This window comes from Mustela lutreola, chromosome 10 (genome assembly GCF_030435805.1).
Source record: "Mustela lutreola isolate mMusLut2 chromosome 10, mMusLut2.pri, whole genome shotgun sequence".
Lineage (NCBI taxonomy): Eukaryota > Metazoa > Chordata > Mammalia > Carnivora > Mustelidae > Mustela > Mustela lutreola.
In genome coordinates this window covers 96,697,273-96,716,157 of record NC_081299.1, presented here as the reverse complement: position 1 = coordinate 96,716,157, position 18,885 = coordinate 96,697,273, and the positions used below count along the sequence as shown (strand labels likewise).

At 40.9% G+C, this 18,885-nt stretch overlaps 1 protein-coding gene across 3 annotated transcripts in view; it reads right to left on the bottom strand.

The window, feature by feature from the left end:
• LRIG2 (leucine rich repeats and immunoglobulin like domains 2) overlaps positions 1 to 9,275 on the bottom strand; it is a 64,610-nt gene extending 55,335 nt beyond the window's left edge. For 2 of the 3 annotated variants that reach the window (XM_059135429.1, XM_059135430.1), the window contains exon 1: positions 8,814 to 9,275. In XM_059135429.1, coding sequence (XP_058991412.1) covers positions 8,814 to 9,052 — 239 coding nt within the window. In that variant the 5' untranslated portion in view covers positions 9,053 to 9,275. The other variant, XM_059135431.1, reaches the window with a different exon arrangement.
• Positions 9,276 to 18,885: the final 9,610 nt, after the last annotated feature.

Below are 18,885 nucleotides of genomic sequence, written 5' to 3'. Positions count from 1 at the left end.
AAAAAAATAAACAATTGACTTAACAGGTCACTGTGAAACAATACCTACTCATTTAAAAAAGGTGGCAAAAGATTTCAAAGGCAAATACAGAAAATTACATGGTTGAAAAAAAATCTTAGCTTTTGTAATATTGAAAAGACTCAATTCTTTAAAGTAATAAAAGACTTGGGGTACCTGTATGGCTCAGTCGGATAAATGCCCAACTCAAGATTTTTGCTGGACTCCTGATTTCAGGGTCATGAAATTGAGCCCAGTAGTCAGGCTCCTCACTCAGCAGAGAATCTACTTCAATCCTTTTCCCTCTCCCTCTCCTCTGCAACACCCAACCCCACACACTGCACAAGCGCTCTCTCTAAAATAAATTAATCTTGGGGCACCGGGGTGGCTCAGTGTGTTAAGCCTCTGCCTTTAGCTCAGGTCATGATCTCAGGGTCCTGGGATGGAGCCCTGCATCAGGCTCTCTGCTCAGCAGGGAGCCTCCCTCCCCCTCTCTCTCAGCCTGCCTCTCTGCCTACTTGTAATTTCTGTCTGTCAAATAAATAAATAAAATTAAAAATAAATAAATAAAATGAATCTTTTAAAAAAAGAAATTATCAAAGAACTGATGAACACAAAAAGCACAGGAAATTATTTTAATTACACACAAAATCTTTGTTTCCTAGGCAAATTACATAAAAGGTAAAGGAAAATCTTTTTACAATTTCTTAATAAAAGCAGAGAAATAATCCAAGAAAACTGTACCTCTCTAGTTCTGCATCAGGTACATTTTGATATTAAAGTTAAATTTTTTTTAACTTATAAATAAATCACTAAATCTTAGCAACCTGACCACACATATAATTACTGTTCTGCACATCTATAACCATTTTTCTAATATCCATTCAGTTTTCGTCTTGTATTTTTTATTATTTCCCATTTGGAACAACCTGTCAGTCTGCCTTAGAAAATTATTTTTTTCCCTGCAAAAAAACACATCCTTCATGCCTTACACACTCTGCATATAAAATGGTTTCATATTATTTTTTTTTTAATTTATTTATTTGACAGAGAGAGAGATCACAAGTAGGCAGAGAGAGGGAGGAAGCAGGCTCTCCGCTGAGCAGAGAGCCCGATGAGGGGCTCAATCCCAGGACCCTGAGATCATGACCTGAGCTGAAGGCAGAGGCTTAACCATAGCCACCCAGGTGCCCCAAATTGTTTCATATTATTTTTACGGTTTCTAATAGTTCTACCTACATATACTGATTACAATTTTTTTTTTTTTTAAAGATTTTATTTATTTATTTGACAGAGAGAGATCACAAGCAGGCAGAGAGGCAGGCAGAGAGAGAGGAGGAAGCAGGCTCCCTGCTGAGCAGAGAGCCCGACGTGGGACTCGATCCCAGCACCCTGAGATCATGACCTGAGCCGAAGGCAGCGGCTTAACCCACTGAGCCACCCAGGCGCCCTACAATTTTTTTTTTAAGATTTTTATTTGACAGAGAGAGAAAGAGTCAGAGAGGAAACACAAGCAGGGGGAGTGGGAGAGGGAGGAGCAGGCTTCCTGCAAAGCAGGGAGCCCGAGAGGGGACTCAATCCCAGGACCTTGGGATCATGACCTGAGCCGAAGGCAGACGCTTAACGACTGAGCCACCCAGGTGCCCCTACAATTTTTTTTTTTTTAAGATTTTTATTTATTTATTTGACAGAGATCACAAGTAGGCAGAGAGGCAGGCAGAGAGAGAGGAGGGGAAGCAGGCTGCCTACTGAGCAGAGAGCCCGATGCGGGGCTTGAACCCAGGACCCTGGGATCATGACCTGAGCCGAAAGCAGAGGCTTTAACCCACTGAGCTACCCAGGTGCCCCTGCCCCTACAATTTTTAAAAGCATTAATAAACTTTCTTTTACAGAGAATACTAAACATAGACAATTGCCTTCTGTCATATATCAGCATTCTGTAGATTAGTACACTTACGAATATGCAATTTCACAATTTCTAGAGACATATAATTCCTCACAAAATTATTTTTCAATGTGGTAAATGACATGTTTACTAAGAGATTCAAGTATCTTTAGATTTTCTATACCACATAAAAACAAGACACCAAGGGGCGCCTGGGTGGCTCAGTGGGTTAAAGCCTCTGCCTTCAGCTCGGGTCATGATCCCAGGGTCGTGGGATCGAGCCCCGCATCGGGCTCTCTGCTCAGCGGGGAGCCTGCTTCCCCTCTCTCTCTCTGCCTGCCTCTCTGTCTACTTGTGATTTCTGTCTCAAATAAATAAATAAAATCTTTAAAAAAAAAAAAAAAGACACCAAAAATACAAAAACCCAAACTGAGATTCAGTAGCGAATGTTTCAGCAGTTTACTCTGCTTAGAAATGACCTACATTTGGGGTGCCTGGGTGGCTCACTTGGTTAGGCATCTGACTTGTGATTTCAGCTCTGGTCACAATCTCAAGGCCATGAGATCAAGCCTCAAAACAGGCTCTGCACTGGTGTGGAGTCTACATAAGATTCTTTCTCTCCCTTTCTCTTTGCCCCTGCCCACACACATACATGCAAACACCCTTGTGCTTGCTCTCTCTTAAAAAAAAAAAAAAAGAAAAACTTTTAAAAAATGGTCTACTTTTTTATTTTAGGCAGATTATTTTTTTTTTTAAGATTTTATTTCTTTATTTGACAGAGAGAAATCACAAGTAGATGGAGAGGCAGGCAGAGAGAGAGAGAGGGAAGCAGGCTCCCTGCTAAGCAGAGAGCCCAATGCGGGGCTCGATCCCAGGACCCTGAGATCATGACCTGAGCCGAAGGCAGCAGCTTAACCCACTGAGCCACTCAGGCGCCCCCTATTTTAGGCAGATTATTAACACCAAACTAAGCCACCCATCATCTCAAGTTATTTCCCCATTAACTATTTATTTATTTCTATTTTATTTATTTATTTGACCGAGAGAGACAGCACAAGCAGCGGGGAGTGGGAGAGGGAGAAGCAGGGTGATGTGGGACTCTATCCCAGGATGCTGGGATCATGACCTGAGCCAAAGGCTTAACCAACTGAGCCTCCCAGGCACCCACCCTATTAACTATTTTTTAAATTTTATTTATTTGAGAGAGAGAGAGAGAGGGAGAGAGAGCAAGAGCAGGGGGAGAGGCAGAGGGAGAAGCAGACTCCCCACCAAGCCGGGAGCCTGACGCGGGGCCTAAATCCAGGACTCCGAGATCATAACCTGAGCTGAAGGCAGATACCCAACTGAGAGAGCCACCCAGATGCCCCACTCCCATTAACTATTTTTAGTTATATATTTTTATGTATATAACTAATATATAAATATAAATATAATATATAATATTATAGATTATAATCATATAATTATAATTATTATATATTGTTATATATAAATATAATAAATATATATTTATATATATTTTTATATATCATATATATTTTATAAATGATAAGCAAGCATCACAAAAGTAAAAACCCAGGAAGATTAAATACATGGTCTCCCCACTGTCTTTTTTTTTTAACTATAGTGCTTGACATACATCAAGCAATTCATTTTTATGTTTTAGTCTTAATTTGGATTTATAGTTTTATAATCTTAAAGTCTAGTAGAGATTATATAAGCTTGACTAATAAGCTTAGGTAGAAGAAAAATTAGATGTTCACATTATATTTAATGCTGACTTTAAAGACTTATTTTACCATCAATTTTCAAAATAGCTTTATTTACAAATGTAAACTTAAAATACTGGATTAGTTTTGGAGTGCCTGGGTGGCTCAGTCACTTATCTTCCTTCAGCTCGGGTCATGATCTTGGGGTCCTGAAACAGAGCCCTACAACGGGCTCCCTGATCAGCAGGGAGTCTGCTTCTCCCTCTCCCTCCTACCAGCTCATGTACAAGCTGCACTCCCTCTCAAACAAATGAAATCTTTAAAAAAAAGAAAGGGAGGATGGGGGGCAAGACAAAACACTGGGTTAGTTTCTCTATTTCTGGGAGTTTCAGAAATATTTAATTTATGTAAGTGCTCACTTACCTCTAAGGCAGCTTGAATTAAATTCCTTTAAGGGTTTTTATAAATTAATTTGATAATATTATCCAGAGGTAGAAAAACATCACACCTTTACAACATACATACACACACACACACACACAGCTACTGTTTTCATTCTAAAATTTCAGTCTTAAGTTAGTAAAATATAGTAATACAAATTCACTGGTTTATACAAAATAATTTGTTCTTGTCTTTTCTCTACTTTTCTATTTTTATACAAACTGTTTCTAGGGGTGCCTGGGTGGCTCAGTATGTTAAGCATTGCCTTCACCTCAGGTCATGATCTTGGGGTCCTGGGATCCAACCCTGAGTCAGGCTCCCTACTCAGCAGGGAGTCTGCTTCTCCCTCTTCCTCTGACTCTTCTTTCCCTGCCTATAGGCACATGCACACTCATGTGCATGCTCTCTCTCAAATAAATAAATAAATAAATATTCTTTTTTTTTTTTTTTTTTAAATTGTGTTTCTAGGAAATGTCGGGCCAAGTTAATGTGTTGGTTTACCAATTATATAAAGACCATCTTCAAGACTTCCCCTTGTCCTGATAATGTCATTTTATGGAAGTTGTGGACCAAATTTTAAGTGAGTGACCAAGGAGACATCTAGCCAACTACCTGCGTATCTCCAAAGCCCATCCGACTGGCCAAAACATCCAGTCTGTTTCCAATTAGCCTTCTCCTTTTCAGGTCAAGTAGTTGCTTATGGGGGTCCCTAAGTCCCCTAATACCCCCTAATGGAGGGCAGGGGGCTATAAAATTCAAGGGACTATAAAGACTGTCGTGGAAAAAGGCCTGGCGGAGGTAGAGAGAAGAAAAGAATTTGGAGAGGGACATAAGAAAAGATTCAATGGAACTGGAAGTTTTAAGGCAGTAAGAGGAAGGAGGAAGAAAAGCAGCAATGGGAAGGAAGAGCTCTTCAAGGAGCCAGATTGGGGAAATCTCAAGTTTCTCAAAGAAGGCAATGAAATTCTCCATTATTCTCAGCAAAAGCATGCCAACACAAATGGATGCAGACACAGCTGGCAGCAAACATAGTTAGCAGGGGTTCAAGATGGGTATTTTGAGTCAACTGAAAAAATCCTATGGAAAAGCAGGATCCAACACAGAAAACTCAAAGAGGTATTATAGAGAGCCAGGAATCTAAACTTCAAGTACAAGGAGACAGGGGGAAAAATACAAACAGATTTACAATCCAGAGAGTCAGAAAATAATCCCCACTCAAAAAAAAAAAGAGTCAAGAAGAAGAGATTTCCAGTCTGGTAAGTAGCTTTCAAAGAAAGAAGCCTAGGACTCTAACCCAGCTTCTTACAAACAGCTGTTTGCCTGGCATTCTGACTGAGCTTCTTACAGAAAAACATGGGACTCCAACACAACCTGTGTTTATCTGAGACTCTATCTCATCTTCTGGAGTATACTCAGACTCTTAAGAATCAAAATCTGTCCTTACCAGCTTCCACGGACATTTGTCCGGAGCAATGGTTCAGGAGTCAGACTCACCAATGGATCCCCGATCAATCAGTCAGGAATGAAGATAAAGTCTTCAAAGGTATGCACTTAGGGTCCTGGGTGAGAGGTCTGGGGGTCCAATGATGAATCTGATCCTATCCAAGTTGAGAGATCATAACTGGTAAAAGGAAAAAAATTATACTTGTTAAAGCATGGTAAGGAAGACTTTGGGAGGTGGTGAAGCTATGAAATTTTGTAGTGGAGGAAAGAGATGGGGCTCAATTCCGAATAATGCATGAGCAAGACAGACTTTATAGCAAAGCAGAAGTGAGGTCAATGAATGGAAAATTATTGAGAGGAAACTTGGGGGGCAGGGGGTAAGCACTGACTAAACAGCCTAAAGGATTCTTGCTAAAAGCAAGCAAGAACAATAAGACATCACTTTCTGGATGTTCTAGGAGGAGGAACCCAATCAGATACTGAGCGGGGGCACTTCTTGCTAAACTGACTTAGCAAGCTTCTTGCTATAACTAAATTTTACAAAGATATATACATATGGCCCAGAAAAGTTCAGAAGTCTAAAGTCTGCCCAAGCAAAGAGTCTTTGTCACCTGTTACTTCCTTTTACTCCACACATAATACTGCTGATATCAGACACGTGAGGGTTTTCCTCCCACACCAACCAATTCTCCAACACCAGTTACAATTCCATTCAATTCTAACACTACTGGAGTTACAGCAGACCTCATAACAGAAGATCTCGGCCTCACAAGTCTGCCCCCGACTCCAGACACTAATCACAAGTGGTGGGTCCCCATATTACCTACAACTTCTGACTTGGCTAAAAACTGGAGGTCCACAGGAACCCCTCACTGGATTCAATCACTTCCTAGAACAGCTCACAGAACTCAGCAAAACACTTACTTATGTTTACTGGCTTATTACATAAGGATATGGTAGAGAACAGAGATAAAGAACCAGGCAAAGAGATACACAGGGTGAGATCTGGAAAGGTCTGCTGCTAGAGTTTCTGTCCCAGTAAAGTTGAGGTGTGCCACTCTCAGGGTGAAGGTATGTTCACCCTAGAAACTCTTCAAGTCCATACTCTTGGGATTTTTTGGAAGGTAATCATATAGGTATGATCAATTATTAACTCAATCTCTAGTCCCTCCCCTTCCAGGAGAATAGGGATAGGGCTGAAAGTTCCAAGCTTCTAACAATGGCTTGGTCTTTCTGGTGAGGGACTCCCATCCTGAAGCTCTTCAAGAGCCTATCGAGAGTCTCCTCTTTAGATCAAAACACACTCCCATCACCCAGGAAATACCAAGGGATTTAGGAGCTTCTGTGTCAAGAATCTGTCAAGGACTGAATGTTAGAACACAAAATGCTCCTAGTGCTCTTATCACTTAGGAAATTACAAAGGTTTCAGGAGCTCTGTACCAGGAATTCAATACAGATAATACATACATACATATTTCAAAAACCAAGATTAACGGATTTCATCTATAATCTTTTTGATGATGGCCACAAGGTTCAGCATTTGAGTTTGAATCCCTAATGTATTCAGAGCATGACATCTGCTTTAAACATTCAAATTTACATTTAAAAACCCATGTGTACTTGGTGGTTTTATAGCTGAAGGCAATGACTGAAGAATGTTACATTTCTCAGTTTATAAAAATGCAATGTTTTATTATTCTAAAACTTCTGCTAATGTAAGACTTCCATCCAATTACATTTCTACAACAGAATTACTCTCCAAGGCATTTTACTTCAACTGAAAATGTCAATTTCATTATAAGACATTTAGAATTTGGGGATGTCATTTGGCTTTAGGAAATCTGTCTAGATTACATCAAATGCAGACACAAAATAATTTTATCTTACATAAAACTATTCCTAATTACTGTTAACCTACCAATAGAGGATCTTTAAAAAGCAAGCCACATTTACCTCGAACACAGCTAAACAGTGTTGGTTTTAAACCTGCATCAGATTCATTCCATCATAATCAGGAAGCTGTTCCAAGAATTTCTTAGAAAAAGGCACTTGCTGCATTACAAAGATTTTGTGCTAAGTTCAATACAGACCACGCTGATCACTGATACCAATTTTTATATTTAATCTGGGTCAGCAAAAACAGAGTTAGCTACAGGTATCACTACCATAAAACAACAGAAAACATTTTTAGTGCCGATCTATGCTATGACATTTGGTTATTTAAGTTACCTTAATTTTCTCAAAGAACTTCTGAAGTTGCTTTCTTTCCCATCTATCTTAACCTACTTGTAAACGTTTAAATACCTTAACCTCTGCGGCAGAGAGAATTTCCACTTGTGGAAAATCCAAGCAGCCTCTCATACTTTAATGGCACCTCAAACTATTCTTTTTTGTGACACTCTTCTTAGAGAAGACTCTATTAGAAGTCTGTCAATTAATAAATGCGATGCTCAGTTAGCAACAGAGGAATAACTGTTAGTGGTTAAGAAACCCCATAATTGCAGCATTTAACGCCTACTGTTGCTCCTACTGCCACCAGGCTGACTCAGACTAAGGAGCTCTCCAGGTGACACTAACACAGGCCTGTCAAGATGAGCATTCAGCAGTACAGTCTCCAGAAGAATTCCTCCAATCACTGTACTTGCTTCTCACACATAAACAAAGAGAACTGATTTTTAGGTTCTTCGCACAAGGAAATGCACCGAAAACAATTAAAGCAACACATGATCTGGGAAAGAATACTCCCTCCTTTCTTTACAGTGAATCCTGAGTTAGATTTTTTTTTTAAGAATGCCACTTATAAAGGTAGTTCCTCGGATTAGTACTAGATCTCCTACTAACACATGCTGTTTCAACCCTGTCGTTCAAGTATCGAAACTACAGCACCCAACGTGCCAAAACGCGAACCAGAGACAAAAGGACCGTTCTTGTGTCACTGGCGACTGTGGTTATAACATCACGTACCTGCGGAGCACTCAGGTTGAGTTACATCTGGATGAGGCAGCCCAAAGTGGGCGAGGATCTCCAGCCATCCAGAGTCAAGGACGGTGCCCAGGTCCAGTGAGGCGTTAACAAGATCCCCGTCCCAACTCCTCCCTTGCCCCGGAGTCACAAACTCCCCAGCCTGAAGAACCTTAACCCTGCTTGTCACACGAGCCTCCAGAACCTTACTTACCTCCAGGTTGTTCAGGCTCCCACCCCACCCCCCAAAAAAGTTCGCAACATTGTAACGGCATATCCCTTCAGAACTTAGGCTCCCGACCGCGACCTCTGACCAAGCGAGCCCTGGGAGCGGGAGCTCCCTTTCTTCTGGACCCCCTCCCCGCAACTCGACTCACAAGCTGGCAGCGTCGGGGGGCAGCGGGCTCGACAGCGCCCTCCAGCTCGGCGCTGGTAGTTTCCTGCGACTGCAGTCCAGCAGAGGGATGCGGCAGGAGCAGGGCGCGGGGCACAGGCCCGCCCGAGCAGCCGGCAGCAAGAGGAGAGCAGCCTGGGCGAGGAAAAGAAGCCGGGAAAGTGCTCTGGACCGACGATCCAGCCGCGGCTCCTCCCGGACGCCTTGGGGCGCCGGCGCCATTTTCCAATCCCCGATCCGGACCCAGCCGAAAAGAGCCGCCAACTAGCAAAGACAACTCGGCGGAGACGTTTGGTGGCTGCGCTGCCACCCCAGGGCCCGGCTGTCGCCAGTACCCTCGAAAGGGAGGAGAGGGGCGGATATACACAGCAGCGGGGGTGGCGGCCGAGGACACACGGCTGAGGCCTTACGGACAACGCTCCTCTGCCCCGCCCCGCGACGCAACGTCTTCACGCACAAGAGCCAACCAATCGGTGCCACAGAAGGAGGTCGCGCCGGGGGCGGGACTCCGTGAGGAGGCGGGGCCAGTGATTGGGAGTTTCTTAAGGAGGATTTTAAGGTGTCCGGCACGTTGCGGCGCCCGTTTGCGGTTCCGCCGCCAATTCTCCGCTGGAGGGCGCAGCAGCTTCTTAAGAGTCTTAATAGTGGGTAAATCTCCTAGTCCGAAGTCTGGATTTGGGGGCTATTTCCTATAATAGTAGAGAATGATCTTTCTCCTGGGCTCTCTGGAAGGGGAATGATAGAAGGGCTACCTTCCCAGTCGAGGACTCTGAAGGTATGTTACCTGGCGTGGGGCCCCAGGGCCCAGCTGGGGCCGCCTCTGCCCCCTCCTGCCTGTCTGCGGCTGGTGCAGTCCTGCAGGTGGGCGGTAACTCCCGCTGTCCTAACAGGAAGCCTGTTACCACTATCAGTTGATGGACTGCTGTCAGTGGATCCGCTCCACTCCGCTGTGTACCTCCTGCTTCTGTGCGAACTTGGAGCTGAATAAATGTGGATGGGACTCCACCTGCAAGGCACGTCTCTAAAGAAAATACCCTGCTTTCCTCTGGTTCAGGGAAGCTGTCCTTTTGCTCACACTCAGAAAAGCAGGTGGGACCTGTAATGAAGCCCGGGGGGGGGGGGGGGGTGACAAAATTTTTTATTTATCCTGAAGCAGAGGCTATGAAAAACCTACTAGGAAGAAGAAAGTCTGGCCTCCTTATGCTCACTCAGCCATTTCTTATATCCAAGTTAATTAATAAGACTTTGAGAGTAAGAGTGGTAGCTCACTTACACGTACTGCTTTTATGCTTTTCAAAGAGCATTTGCATCTGTTACCTCGTTTGGTCTCTCAGTGACTGTGAAGCTGACAGGACAATTGTTGGTGATGAGAAAACAAGCCCAGAGAGGTTAAAGTGTTAGAAACCAATTCAGCTGAGTAAATTTGAAGATCTAGTTGGCTTTACACGACATTCATGAACCAAGCCACATCCTATCCAGCAAGTAAAAAGGAGCTCTGAGGAGCTGTACAAAATGGAAGGCTTTGGTAGGCAGAAGTGGGCGAGAAAATGAAGTTTCTAGGAAAAAGTCACCTCCTTTGGTGGAAAGTGGGGCGTATATCAGGCACATTACCTTACCAGTGCAGACCAGGTAATTCCAGACTGAACTGATTAAAGGTCACAGTCCTGGGAGTGTCGTAAACTGCATTTAGGTTAGGTATTTAATCTTGGTTTGCTATTGTGGGGCTTAGACCAGGTGACTGCATTTTGGACCTGCTGTTTCTGTTTCAACAAATTACCTGGAGCAGAGGCAGACTTGCATCACTATTTTTCTGACTCTGGTGAATTGAAAGACTGAGCAGGTTTTTAAAAAATGATAATGCCTAGGTCATATGGTTATCCTAGAAAGTAACTGAAAGCAATCATTCCATGACAGACTGGGAGTCACAACTATGCTTTTAAAACCCTCTTTCCATTTTTAAGATTGAAATATTGCTTGGATATCCAAAGACCTATCCAATGCGCCAATCTTAACCAAACTTTAAAAGCCAAGACAGCAGGGTGAAACTTACTCTTAACCTCCCTTCCCTGACTATTAAGCATGCTTAATAACCTCCACTAAGGGGACGCCTGGGTGGCTCAGTTGGTTAAGCAGCTGCCTTCGGCTCAGGTCATGATCCCAGCGTCCTGGGATCGAGTCCCACATCGGGCTCCTTGCTCTGCAGGGAGCCTGCTTCTCCCTCTGACTCTGCCTTCCACTCTGTCTGCCTGTGCTCACTCTGGCTCGCTCTCTCTCTGACAAATAAATAAATAAAATCTTTAAAAAAAAAAAAAAAAAAAAAAAAAAAAAAATAACCTCCACTAAGAAACTGGGCATTGGCAGGAGTATCTTAGTACCTCTCTGAATTATGGTTTCAGAGCTTCCCTATGGGCACAATAGAAATTCATGCTCTCTATCCTTTGTCCTCCCCAATAAGTCGTGCACGTCACACCAGTTAGGAGCCCCTCCCAGTTCTTAATTCCTTCTGCACATTATTTTTTTACCGTTTTGATAGCACTTACATGCATCTTATCTATCTCTGTATTCCCCATATAGGCTAGCACAGTACCTGGCATATAACAGATAATAAATGTTTGATGAATGAAAAGATGATGATATTTTACTCTCTATTGGATAAAACTACCTAAAGTGTTTTCTTTTAAACTTTCAGTATGAAACTTATTTCATAGCAATAAAAAGAATAATAAAATAACCTCATATGCCCAACTAGCTAATACATGTTATTAACAAATTACTGATCAATTTCTCATTAAAAATGGAATAGAGAGTTGTTACATTCATTTTCCTAAACTTGTCTTATTAAGCCTTGAGTGCCAAGTACATGGGTTCAATGTAGCCCATAAGCTGAGACTACCCCAACTACAGACTCCTAAAGAAAACTGCTCACTTTCAATTCCTTGTTGCAGATCCTTCTATAAACACCAGACCTTTATATTAACACCATATCCTTAAAATTTAGCTGCCCCAACTTCCATTATCTCAGGACTTTGCTCTTTGCTAAGGCATAGCTAACTGATACGGCCAATTCTGGTGTTCTAAACTAGATATCCGAAGGTCACTCACACTGCCCCCTTTTCTTTCCTCCCAAATCCAATCAGTCACTGGGCTCTAGTGATTTCCCCTAAGGAATGCCTGAAATCTTTCCCCGCTCCTCATCCCCAGTGCTACTGTCTTTGTTCAGACTTTCTTCTCTCGTGGTTATTAATACAATAACCTCTCAGCCCATCTCCTGTCCTCCATCTCTCCTCTCTGCCAGAATATTTTTCCAAAGCATACTGATATAAATATGTTGTTAGCTTCTCCCTGCATGAAAATATTTGAGAGGTGCCTGGCTGGTTCAGTCAGTAGAGCGTGTGATTCTTGAACTTGAGGCTTTGAGTTCAAGTTCCACATTGTGTGGTGTTTCCAGTGGTTTTTATTCTGGTTTTGGTGTATTCCCCCAACATTTCATAATGAATATGGATTATTTTGGAAAACAGTAAAAAGAAGATTTTTTTATTAATGACTTCCCTGTTGCCTGTAATATCAAATTCCAAATTCCCTGTTCTACCTTTGAAGATTCCACAGGTAGGGCCCAGCCCAGCTACCTCCCACATCTCCCATTATCTTCTCGACATTTTCTTCATATTCCAGCCACAGGAAGTTATTTGTCTTTCATAAATTGGTCCATGCATGTCTATACTTATTTGGATATGTTATTCCTTCTATAGGTTGCCCCTCCCTACCTTCTCTGGCCAGATATTTCTTACTCTTCTTCTAGGTCCTTCCTCTTTAAAGGTTTCTCTGACTCTTCCAGGCATTTTGTGGTTTCCACTTCCATTTTTCTACCATAGTTGTCAACTCCATCCCATTGTGTTGAAATAACTTTTTCCAGCTGTCCTCCCACTAAGTAAGATATCTCCATTCTCATTTTATATCCCCGGTGCTAAGTGCAGTGTCTGAGAGATAGTAGATTAATAGACAGATAGTAAATATAATAGTAATAGATAGTAAATAGATAGTAAATCTAAGAGATAGTAAATTAATGTTTGTGACCGAATGAGTGATTGTTAATTTCACTATTTCTTGCTATTGACAAGAGCCAGATTATGGAAGCAGCCCAAGAGATGAATGGATAAGGAAGATACCAGGGTGTGTGTGTGTGTGTGTGTGTGTGTGTGTGTGTGTTTACTTAATGGAATTAAAAAAAAAAATAAAATCTTGCCATTTGCAACAACATGGATGGAGCTAAAGAGTATAATGATAAGTAAGTTAGTCAGAGAAAGGCAAATACCATATGAGTTCACATATATGTGGAATTTTAAAAACAAGACAAATGAGCAAAGGAAAAAAAAGAGAGACAAATCAAGAAACAGACTCTTAACTACAGAGAACAAACTGATGATTACCATTGGGGAGATGGGTAGACGATTAGGGAACTAGGTGATGGGGATTAAGGAGTACACTCACGATGAGCACCGGGTGTTTCATGGAAGTGTTGAATCATCATATCAAACAACTGAAATTAATATTACACTAATATTAACATATGTTAACTATACTGAATTAAAACGAAAAGCTTAATGGGGAGCCTGGGTGGCACAGTTGGTTAAGAGTCCAACTCTTGGTTTCAGCTCAGGTCATGATGTCCAGGTGGTAAGATCAAGTCCCACATCAGGCTCCAAGTTCAGTGCAGAGTCTGCTTGAGATTCTCTCCATCTCCCACTCATGCTCTTTCTGTCTCTCTCTCTAAAATATATAAATGAATCTTCAATAAAATAAAATAAAAAGCTTAATTAAAAAAAAAAAATTTCACTGCCTCTTACTGAATAAACACAGATGTATTTAGAAAGCATTTCATCTCCTTCCCTCTCTTCCTTCCTCCATCTCCTTTTCGCACTGAGGCGAAGAAATAGTAATAATAATTACTACTCAGTGAAGCAAAATCTAAAGCCAGAAAAAAAAAAAAACCAACAAACTAGACTTCATCAAAATTAAAAATTTCAGTGCGGTTGGGGCACCTCGGTGTTAAAGCCTCAGCATTCAGCTCTGGTCATGATCTCAAGGTCCTGGGATGGAGCCCCACATAGGCTTCTCTGCTCAGCAGGAGCCTGATTCCTCCTCTCTCTCTCTTTCTCTGCCTGCCTGCCTACCTATGATCTCTGTCAAATAAATAAATAAAATCTTTTAAAAAAAAATGAGTGCAGCAAAGGATCCTATCAAGAGAGTGAAAAGACAACCCATAAAATGGGAGAAAATATTTGTAAATCATCTGTCCCATAAAGATATAAAGAAGTCCTACAACATGGGTCACTTAAGTGACTCAGTTGATTGGGCATCAGACTCTTGGTTTTGGCTCAGGTCATGATTTCAGGGTTGTGGGATTGAGCCCCAGTTTGGGCTCTTCACTTGGTTCAGATTTGGCTTGAGAATCTTCTCCCCCACCTCTCTCCCCCCTCTCTTTCCCCCAAGCATATGCAATCTCTCTCTCTCTCTCTCAAATAAGTAAATAAATGATCTTTAAAAAAAAAAAAAAGAGAGAGAGAGAGTGCGCTCAGTGCGTTAAGCCTCTACCTTCGGCTTATGTCATGATCTCAGAGTCCTGGCATCGAGTCCCACATCAGGCTCTCTGCTCAGCAGGGAGCCTGCTTCCCCCTCTCTCTGCCTGCCTCTCTGCCTACTTGTGATCTCTCTGTCAAATAAATAAAATCTTTAATTAAAAAAAAAAGAGCTCCGGGCGCCAGGGTGGCTCAGTGGTTAAGCCGCTGCCTTCGGCTCAGGTCATGATCTCAGGGTCCTGGGATCGAGTCCCGCATCGGGCTCTCTGCTCAGCAGGGAGCCTGCTTCCTCCTCTCTCTCTCTCTGCCTGCCTCTCTACCTACTTGTGATTTCTCTCTGTCAAATAAATAAATAAAGTCTTTAAAAAAAAAAAAAAAGAGCTCCTACAACTAAATAATAAAAAAAAAAAGTGAAGAATGGCAAAGGACTTAGACATTTTTCTAAAGAAGATATACAATGGTCAATAAGCACATGAAAAATGCTCAATATCTTTCATCATTAAGGAAATGCAAATCAAAACCACAGTAAGATAGCACTTTACACCCATCAGGATGAATATTATTGAAAAAAACCCACAAAACAAAAAAATAAGGGGTGTTGAAAGGATGTGAAGTTGGAACTCTTGTGTGTTGTTGGTGGGAATGTAATATGGAGCAACTACTGTGGAAAATGGTATGGCGTTTCCTCAAAAATGTAAATATAGAATTCTCCTGTGACTCAGCAATTCCACATATGGGTATATACCCAAAAGAATTAAAAGCAAGGACTTGAAGAGATATTTGCTTACCCATGTTTGGAGCAGCATTACTCACAGTCAGCCAAAAGGTGGAAGCAAACCAAGTGTCCATCAACAGATGAATGGATAAAGAAATTGTGGAATATATACTCAGTGGAGTATTATTCACCCTTGAAAAGGAAGGGAATTCTGTCACATGCTACAACATGGATGAAACTCGAGGACATTATACTAAGTGAAATAAACTAGTCACAAAAAGACAATATTGTTAATTCCATTTACATGAGGTACCTAAAGTAGTCAAATTCATAGGGACAGAAAATAGAATGGTGGTTGCCAGGGGCAGGGGGAGGAGGAGATAGGGAGTTATCGTTTAACGGATACTAAGTTTCAGTTGGGATGATGAAAAAAGTTCTGGAGATGGATAGTTGTGGATAATTGCAAAACAATCTAAGTGTACTTAATGACGCTGAACTGTAACTTAAAAATGGTTGAAAGTCCATAGGAGATTCTCAATGTCACAAAAAAAACTGAGGGTTGCCAGGGGAGAGTGGGGGTAGGGAGAGGGTGGTGGGTTATGGACATTGGGGAGGGTATGTGCTATGGTTGAGTGCTGTGAAGTGTGTAAACCTGGCGATTCACAGACCTGTACCTCTGGGGTTAATAATACATTATATGTTAATACACTTTTAAAAAATGAAAAAAAAAATGGTTGAAAGGGTAAACTTTATGTTATGTATATTTTACTACAATTTTTTTTACAAAAAAACTTAAAACCAGAAATCTAGGACTCTTTCTCAAGTCTTTCCTTTCCCTTTATTCTCCATCTGCTCCCAACTGTTTCCCCACATCCAGTCCATCAACATATCCAAAATACACCTTAAAACTGACTGCTTCTTTCCACCTCTGTTACCACCACACCAGCTCAAGACATAATCATCTCTCACATACACCACTTCAGTAGCCTCCTAACCGAACTCGTTTTTCTAATCTTGTTTCCCTCAAAACCATCCACACAGCACACAGCATGAAGGTACTCCTTGACAGGAAAATCAGAGCGTGCCAGCCATTCACTACGTTATTAGCAATTGACTACATTATGAGATAATACCAACAATTTATGACATTACCAGATATAATACTTGTGTATATTCATGTTATATATATTACATATATTATATAAATATACTGTATATCATATATTTTTTCATATACTAAAATAGTAAGTTTTTTTAAACACATATGTATATGTATACACCATATGATATATAATATAGGTCTCATATACTGTAAGAAACATGAAAATATCATATATATAATATATCTTATATGTGTGTTTAACAAAATGTTCCAGATATATTCATTACAAAAACTTTTTGCCAACTTGGAACACAATAAGCTTGCTTAAGCTGATAAAGGATATTTACCAAAACCTGTAGCAAATTTCATACTTAATATTAACACTAAAATTACAATATAATGGAGACACCTCGCTGGCTTAGTCAGTAGACCAAGTGACTCTTGATCTCAGGGTCATGAGTTCAAGCTCCATGTTGGGTGTAGAGATAACTTAAAAAAAAAAAAAAAAAACTTGGAAAAAGACAATACAATACAAACATTAAAAATAGTCATCTTGGGCTCAGTAAGTTAAGGGTCTGCTTTCAGCTCAGGTCATGATCCTGGGCTCTGGGCTTGCCAACCCCCCAACCATACGGCTCCCTGCTCAGTGGGGAGCCTGATTCTCCCTCTCCCTCTGCTACCTCCCTGCCCCGACTCATGGCTCATGCTCTTTCTCTGGCTTGCTCTCTCTCTCTCTCTCTCTCAAATAAATAAATAAATAAATAAAATCTTTTAAAAATTTATATATTCATCTTATATTGGGATCAAAACAAAGATGGCTATTACTGCTTCCATACAATAAGTACTAGAGGCTGCAAGCAGTGCAAGCAAAGATATAAAAGGTATACGGATTTTTTTTTTTAAGATTTTATGTATTTATTTGACGGGGTGGGGGGTAGCACAAGCAGATGGAGTGGCAGGCAGAGGGAGAGGGAGAAGCAGGCTCAACACCAAGCAGGGAGCCCAATGCAGGGCTCCATCCGAAGGCAGACCCCTAACTAACTTAGCCACTCAGGTGCCCCAAAGGAATATGGATTTTAAGACATAAAAGTGCCCTTACTCATACAGGATATGATTGTCTGGAAGAAAAACCCAAAAGAATCTTCAAGTAAACTACTGGAGTTAGTAAAAAGGTTCAATAAGTTTCTGACTATAGGATTGACAAACTAAAATCAATGATTAATAAATTAGCAATTATAAAATACAATTCTTAAAAGACAGCTCATGCAATAGCAATAAAAACCAAAAGGCACCTAGGATAGAACTAAAAGATGCCTTGATCAAACAAAGAAGTGCAAAAGAAAAAGTATATGGAGAACATTATAAAATAAGTATTTCTTAAAAGGTCTAAGTAAATGGAGAGTTCTACTCTGCTTTTAGATTGGAAAAATCATCATCAGAAAGATGTCAATTCTCCCAGGTTGATTTGTAGACTTAATGCAAAAGTAAAAATCTCAAATGTACATGGTATTGCAAGGGGAAAATAACAGCAAAAAATGTAGATGGAGCACCTGGGTGGCTCAGATGGTTAAGCGTCTGCCTTCGGCTCCGGTGATGATTTCCAGGTTCTGGGATCCTGCCCCATTTCAGGCTGCTTCTCCTTCTCCTCTGCCTCTCTCCCCTGCTTGTGCTCTCTCTGTCTCTCTCTCTCTCAAATGAATAAATAAAATCTTTTTTAAAAAACTATAGATGAATTTGCCTTATCAAATATCAGGATAGATGTTGAGCAAGTGCCTGACTGGCTCAGTTGGAAGAGCATGGGACTCTCGATCTCAGGGTTCTGAGTGCAAGCCCCATGTTGGGTGCAGAGATTACTAAGCAAATATGAATAAATAAACTTAAAAAAAAAAGAGATAGGTGCTAAAGGAATAGTGACTAAAAAGTGTAGTATTGCCACAGAAAAAGCTAAATAGACTTTTGGTACATATCAGTGTCTTAGTTGGACATTTGATTTATGACCCAGGTAGAACTTCAGATTGTTAGACAAAGGACAGACTTTTCAATAAATGGAGCTGAGATCATTAAATAATCACACAGGGGAAAAAATGAAACTAGATCCTTTTTTTTTTTTTTAAGATTTTATTTATTTACTTAACAGAGAGAGACACAGCAGAAGAGGGAATACAAGCAGGGGGGGTGGGAGAGGGAGAGGAAGGCATCCTGCTGAATAGGAGCCCGATATGGGGCTCGATCCCAGGACCCTGGTATAATGACCTGAGCAGAAGGCAGATGCTTAACAACTGAGCCACCCAGGCCCTCCAAAACTAGATCCTTTTTCACACCACATACAAAATATCAGTTCCAAGACCTAAAAATGAAAAGTGAAACTATAAAGCTTTTAGAAGAGAATAGTGAACACTATCTTTCTCATTTTCGAATAGAAAAGGATATCTTAAAACAGAAAAAGATGATTCATCATAAAAAAGAAAAGAATGATAATATGTAGATATCAAAATAAACTTTCATTCACAAAAGACACCAGTAAAAGATATTTACAACATAGATAATCAACTAAGTATCCCAAATTTACAAAGATTTCCTGCAAATCAATGGGATAAAGGCAAACAACCTAAAAGAAAAATGGGCATAAAATTATAAGGTATACTTCAGAAGGAAAAAGAAA